The sequence below is a fragment of the Eptesicus fuscus genome, chromosome 18, assembly GCF_027574615.1.
Source record: "Eptesicus fuscus isolate TK198812 chromosome 18, DD_ASM_mEF_20220401, whole genome shotgun sequence".
Taxonomy (NCBI): Eukaryota; Metazoa; Chordata; class Mammalia; order Chiroptera; family Vespertilionidae; genus Eptesicus; species Eptesicus fuscus.
This window is the reverse complement of record NC_072490.1, coordinates 138714-145435: the sequence shown is the minus strand read 5'-3', so window position 1 is coordinate 145435 and position 6722 is coordinate 138714. Positions and strand designations below refer to the sequence as shown.

The following is a 6722-nucleotide window of genomic DNA, read 5'->3' as shown; positions in this document are numbered from 1 at the left end:
TGTTTTCTTTGGATTACAAAATCTTCATTATTAACCGGCTAATAGTTAATCCGCATTATTAACTGGCTAATAATTAATCCACATTATTAACCGTAATAATGCGGATTTTATAATCAGAGAAAACATAATTTTATAAACAAGAGAAACATCAAAAGTGCTTTATTCAAAGTAATGTCCATCGCTAGCTACACATTTCCCCCATCTTTCAGGTAATTCGTGGATACCGTCCCAATAGAACTTTTCTTGTTTTGAGGCAGACCATTCAGAGACCCAATTTTCCACTTCTTCATGTGTTTTGAAGTGCTGCTCAGAAAGTGCATGTGCCATTGATCAGAACAAGTGGTCATCTGAAGGAGCAATACAACAAAATAGCATACATATCAAATCGCATATATATCAACATATGTGTAACTCCATCTATCGAAAAAAATCTGCATTATTAAATTGTACACCTAGTAAGTAGTTGGTTCAGGCAAATCTCTTTTATTGTGCTTCACAGATATTGTGTTTTTGTTGTTTTTTTGTTTTTACAAATTGAAGGCAATACCCCTCATCTGCTAAGATGACAACTCACGGAAGGTTCAAATGATGGCAAACAATTTTCAGAAACAAAATATTTTAAATTAAGGTCTGTACATTGTTTTAGACATAACGCCATTGCACACGCAATACACTACAGCACAGTGTAAACATAACTCTGTGCACTGGGGACCAAAACATGTGTGTGACTCGCTTTATTGAGATATTCGCTTCACTGCAGTGGCCTGGCACCACCTGCAATATTGGAAGTATTCCTGTTCCGTAAGGAATGTCAGGGACCATGATGGAAATCTAGTCACTACTTCAAGGCAACTAACAAATAATCGGCTCCCGGGACGTTGGAGGGACCGCCTTGACAGGTCGTGAAGTCCGCATGACAAATGTTGCACACAAAGGTCAACTAACATGAACTTTGCAAAGCGAGGCAGGTGCCAGCCAGCATGAGAGCGGTGCCTGCGGATGGCGTCAGTTCTGGGGCGCTGGCAGCCGCGAGGTGCTCATCCATCACGTGGCCATCTGGAAGGAGGGACGTTTGGTCATGAAAGGAAATCCCTCCGGCAGTCGGTCCTGCTGCCCACACACGTGGCAGATCGACACGAGCCTAACGCCAGTTGGGCTCAATATTTGAGTACCGGGTGCTCATGGGATCAACAGTACTGACCCCGTGGATTCAGACTCCTGGCAGATCTTCCCACAGAAGCTGCCACAGGCCGACTGTGAACTTGCCCTTCCCTGGACCTGTGCTCTCACCCACCCCAACCGGTGACATCTTCCCTCAGTGGCAGGGGTCAGCAGAACGTGGCAAGCCCCCGATGGCAAGGACACAGCATGTTTTGGGTCGCATGTTGCAGGAAGAGCATACGGTCCTCACCCATCCAACCATTCAACTCACACTTAGCAAACGTCTGTCCTGGGCCCGACATGCAGGGATGCAAAAGGGAAAGACAGTCCCCGCCTGGATCGGGGGTGGTGGTGGGGGTCCCATCTTGTCCTCACAGGAAGCAACCGCTTTTACCTACTGTGTGGACAGAATGTTTTCACTTTCTAACACCTGCAGGGGCAGAACTACGAGAGGCCCCCGGACCTGGGTGGACCTAGAAACCGGTCAGGTCGGGTGGGGAGACCCCTCTCCTCATGTCCACCTTCTTGTCCTTGTTTTCCTCAAGTCAATGCAAATCAACAAGGTGCAAGGGTCCTCAGACCAATCCCCAGGAGGTCCGTGCAGGGACCTCTTAGGACCCGTAAGTTCCTAAGGGACAAGAATGGGTCCGAGGCCCTGGTATAACTTAAGGGCATAGTTGGAGTTGGGTGCCCCCACCCTGCTGCTGGGGTGGCTACTAACTGAGCTGTACCCCCTGGAGATGGTCTGGTCTCTCTGCCTGAAGGCAAGGAACGCCAGAAAGTCGCTCGGTGTTTTAAGAGGCCAAACCTTCTTCTTGTTTATTTTCCTCAATAGATGGTCACGTACTAGAAAATGTCAGAGACTTGGAATGGCTCTCCACCCGAAAGGCAGCACAGCCAGCGACAACCGAGGGCGAAATGCCAAGGACCCCGAGGCCACTCTCCCATCTGCAGTCCTCGATACTTTCACCGGCAGAACTCCGGCTGCCAGTCCCCAGCGAGCCACGAGGTACGATGAGACCCCTCTGGCCCAGTGCCCACAGCGACTGACAACCCGAAAGGGCAACGGCACTTACCACACCCCGGCAGGAATGTCTGCGGGAAGCAGCGCAGCTGGCCGTGCTGGCATTTGCACAAGGAGCACTTCCGGGGCAGCCAGGTGTCGTGGGGCACAGACCCACAGTTCCTGCGAGGAGCGGGTAAGGCGGCACATTCATATTTAAAGTCCTCACTTCTCCTCCCCGCAGCCCCCCATTTCATGGCTTACTCTTTGCGCTTATTGTGCTCACAGTTCCGTCCATAGAAGGAGGGGGGGCAGGCACAGAAGGACCCCAGCATGCAGGTCCCCCCGTTCAGGCAGCAGGTCTTGTTGAGCTCCTTGCCTGAAAGAGGAGAGATGGCTGAGAGGGTGGAGGGATGGGAGAGCCGAGTTCCTGTGAGCAAAGACTAGTGCAGCACCAAGGACGTGGCCGCCTTGGTCCCTGACAGAAAGTGTGGGCTGATGTCTAAACATTACAAACCTCAAGAATAAGACTGGTTTTTAATGTTCTCTTTGCTACCCATGCCTTTGAGCAGATAACTCTTCTAAAATATACATATATATATTTTTATTGATTTAAGAGAGAGAGGGAAAGAAAAGGAAAAAAAAATTGGGGGGGAAAAAAAGAGAGAGAGAGAGATAGAAACATCAGTGATGAGAGAGAATCATCGATTGGCTGCCTCCTGCATGCCCCACACTGGGGATGGAGCCCACAACCTGGGCATGTGCCCCAACCGGGACTCAAATGCTCATAGGTCATAAGTTCATTGGTCAATGCTCAACCACTGAGCCCCCCGCTGGGCAGCAGAGAAATCTTGTTCATGCAAAGGCCAGTGGTGGTTCCCGGGTCCCCAGCGTGAAGTGGAATCAGGCGAAGGAAACTCCAGGGGCGCAAAGTGCACACACAATGCCCGTCTTCCCTCCACAACGAAAACCTGTCCCAGCATCAGCCCCGCTCCAGAAGCAGGTTCCCACTCTCGGGTGAAAGAGCTCCAAAGACAGGAGACAGGAGAAGGACCCGGCGTGACACCCCCACCGTGGAGACCGAAGGCAGGCGGCTCTTACTGTCCTGGATGCTCATGGGTGGCACCAACTGGAAAGGCCGATGACGAATCGCAGGCTCCTCCTGGGACCGAAGGCTGCCCGCTCTGACGGCCAGGTCTCCCTGTGATGGATGTTCGCGGTGGCCCAACCCTTAAGGACAAAACCACCTCGTGGGTCTGTGCATTGGGCTGCGTAAAACTGCTAGTGACCCGAAGAACCCAAAGTCTCTTACCAGCAACTAATTCCAGTTCCAATGCTTTGGAAATGGCCAGGATCAGCATCAGCCTAGGAAGGGGAGTCAGACAGTGTCAGCAAAACAGAGCGAAGAAAGGCTCCCCCAGGACAGACCACAGACCACGGAGGGGAGCCTCTGGGCTGGCTCCTCCTCCCATCTGCCCCTTTCCTTTGAAACACGGAGTCAGTCACAGCAGAAGGAAGCCTGATGAGCCCGGAGCCACCCACAGCCATCTCTGTTCAGTAGGCGCTCCGACTCCGAGGCGCTGCCCTCACAGGCACCTTCAGCTAACGGGGTAAATCTCTGACCACCTAGTTCACGTGTTTTCCTCCTTCATATAATGTTTACATATGGCCTTTCCTGTGTCTTTGACAAAGTCACGTTTTGCTGACTATTTCATTTAACCAGTCATTTGAAACGTTTTCAGGTTATAAACATTTCCCATTATTCTCTTTGCTACCCGTGGTTTTGCAAATATTGAATCTGTCTATGTCTTGCATCTTCTCAGGAGCAGATTTTTAATTTGGTTGCAACTTTGACCTTTTCTCACACATGAGTCACAGGCAGCGCCCGACCCTGATGGAAAGTCTTCGAGGCACAGTCACTTTGGCAGCTCTCTGGAGCTGCCTTCCAGCTCTGTCACCACAGGCTCACAGGAAAGGGGCTCATACCTGGAGGGGAAGCTCTCCATCTTCACGCGCCCACAGCTCTGAACAACTCGGGGGGAAGGTTAGCACGGCTTCAGTTCTGTCGTTGCCAAAGGAACACATCGGTTTACTGACATAGAAATGGGAGTTTAAAAATAAAAATATCCTGGGTGAGAAATACGCGTTTCCCAGGTCCTAGAAGCCGGAGCCAGGAGCCAGGAGCCAGGAGCCAGGACGTCTGGGGGAAACCAGGTGGGAGGTGGGGGCTCAGCCTGCCTGGGAGTCTCCTTTCTCCCCTTGGCTGGGCAGGGAGGGGGGACCCCCACGGTTACAGCGCTAAAGCTCCCCACAGAGGGGATGAGAGGCAGAGAAGCCACCTGAACAAAGAGCGAGTGGAAAAGGCGGATCTTGTAAAACTGGGGTTAACCAGGCCTAATGTCTATTAGCTGTGGGTTAAAAATATCAGGTTTACTTTTTTGGGGGGAAAAAGGCAAATCAATCACACCAGCCAGTTGGCGATTCAGGTTGGAAGAATGACGGAAAGTAATTGCTTTGATCAGGAAATTCTAAACACCCGGTATGGGGCTCTCAAGGCGGTTGATATTTCATTGCCAAGTTTTAATTCCTGAAATTTGCTTTCATCTTCGTTTTCCTAGGAAAGGTGTGTAGAGCCCGGCGCCCTGCCCGGGCTTACTCGGGGCGCAGTGGGGAGTTAGTTGGGGGGCGGGGGGGGGGCCCGAGAGCCTAGGAAGGAGCCACAAGTTCAGAGTCAGGAAGGGCCCGGAGGGGTCCTGACCACACGTGAGGCTAAAGCTTCCAGGACCGGAATTTCAATGGGGCTCGAAGGAGGGGCGCCCTGGGCAGATGGGGAGGAACTCACAGCGTCCCCCTGGTGGCTGGCGAGGTTAGCAAACGCCAGGCTTTGACTTGGAAATTGGGGTTAAATTGTATTTGGGAACGACCCGGACGTTGGGCGTGTTCAGCAACGAAGGAAACACTGGCGCACGGCGTTCCGCGCGGAGGGAACAAGGACCCCTGACCTTGGGGCCAGTCCTGGTGTCGCGGGGGGACCAGTGGCCCAGCCGAGACACCTCCACGCGGAGGAACCGCCGCCGCCCGCCCCCACCCCCGCCGGCCGCTCGGGAGAGTGAAATGGAAATTGTCTTTATTGGGGGGCGGGGGGCAGGGCGGGGGGCAGCCCAGCCAATAGCCAGCAGCGTCCTCCCCGGGCGGCCCGGCCATTAAGTCCCCGCGGGGCCTTCTTAGGGGGCCGGGGACTTGGCCGAGGCTGGAAGCCGGATGTGGGGGGGACGGTGCCTGGGAGGCTGCCCCCCCCCCCCCAGGTGCAGGGAGGCGTCAGGGAAACAAAGACAGCGCTCGGAGGAGCGCTCCCCCTGCTCCCTTCCAGGTGGGAGGAGCCTGGGCGTCACTAGGGACCCCACATCCATTTGTGGGTTTCCAGGTCTTCTCTGCGGAGGCCGTGACGGGACTTTAGAACTTGAACTAGGGCCCTGGCAAAGGCCTCCCCATTTCAGGGGGAGGGACTGACCCCGGGTTCAGCTGCCAGCCTCTCTGTCCCACCAGGTCCCTCACCTGAGGCCGGAACTCGCAGGCCTCAGGGTGCGAGGGCGGGGAAGTCGGTGGTCACAGGTAGACAGAGCGTCAGTGTCCGGATAGAAGGGCTCTGGTGTGTGAGTGGCCAGGTGTTTGCTATGGGGTGGGGACCCCAGGCCGTTCACTGAACAGGTATTTAATGCGTTTACTCTGTCCCTGTCAAGGGCTGGGCCCTGGGGACCCAGTTGTGAGAAGTGACCCCGCCGTGCAGAGAGGGAGAAAGGACAGCTGTAATTGAGCCTCTGAGTGGGGGAGTTGGCTGGTGACTTCAGAGTGGCTGCTGGACACCTCTGCTCGGTCACTGCTGGGATGACAGAGGCCACCCAGTCTCCAGCCAGTGAGTTCTGTGTGTCCGAGACCACAGAGCACCAGGCTTGGGGTTAGGAGACACTGTGGAAGGGGGGTTCCCCAGTCCCAGGCAGCCCGCCTCCTCCCAGCAGACGCTCTTGGCCTTGGGAGTTTTCACTTCGCCCTCAGAGGTGTACATTAAAAGCTGGGCCAGGAGACGGAGTTGTATGTAAAACCACACAAGTAAGCATTTGGCTTAAAACCACCCACCCAACCAAGAACAGTCAAACCAACAAACATCACGGTCAAAAGACAGACTTCCCGTGTCTAAGATGCAAGGAAGAAAACACATTTGGAGATGGGACAGACGTTAGCTTGGTCGAGAACATAGAGAATTAAACCCCAACTAAAGAGTTAACCAAAAGGCCAGCCACTTCTGAGTAGTGGTGAGGTCTTCAGGTACAAGGCCACTTTTATCATACAACTCTTGGGACGCATTGTCTTACCTGTCATTGTTCCCGGAACATTCAGACAGGCTGGGCTGGGGAGTCCCTCCAGCATAGGATGGCAGGGCCTCTGACCCCTCCCCCCTCAGCACCCAACAGCTCGTGAGGAAACCTCGCCCATTCATTAGCAAGTTAATGGCTTTCTGTTCTCACCAATGAATTTAAACAGCAACTGGAAACCTAGTCTG

At 53.6% G+C, this 6722-nt stretch overlaps 1 protein-coding gene across 1 annotated transcript; it reads right to left on the bottom strand.

Moving 5' to 3' along the window:
* Nucleotides 1–477: 477 nt before the first annotated feature.
* TDGF1 (teratocarcinoma-derived growth factor 1) lies at nucleotides 478–3525 on the bottom strand. Its single transcript, XM_028160605.2, has 5 exons — nucleotides 3477–3525; nucleotides 3266–3394; nucleotides 2429–2543; nucleotides 2238–2347; nucleotides 478–1056 (listed from the first exon to the last, which is right to left on the bottom strand). Exons 1-5 carry the CDS (start codon nucleotides 3523–3525, stop codon nucleotides 941–943), a joined length of 519 nt encoding a protein of 172 aa, XP_028016406.2. The 3' UTR covers nucleotides 478–940.
* Between the last annotated feature and the right edge of the window lie 3197 nt (nucleotides 3526–6722).

Coding starts and splice junctions, on each gene's coding strand:
- TDGF1 (XM_028160605.2), bottom strand. CDS start 3,525: ATGCTGATCCTGGCCATTTCCAAAGCATTGGAACTGGAATTAGTTGCT. Junction 3,395..3,476: donor GGAACTGGAATTAGTTGCTG/GTAAGAGACTTT, acceptor TTTGTCCTTAAG/GGTTGGGCCACCGCGAACAT. Junction 2,348..2,428: donor GAGCACAATAAGCGCAAAGA/GTAAGCCATGAA, acceptor CGCTCCTCGCAG/GAACTGTGGGTCTGTGCCCC.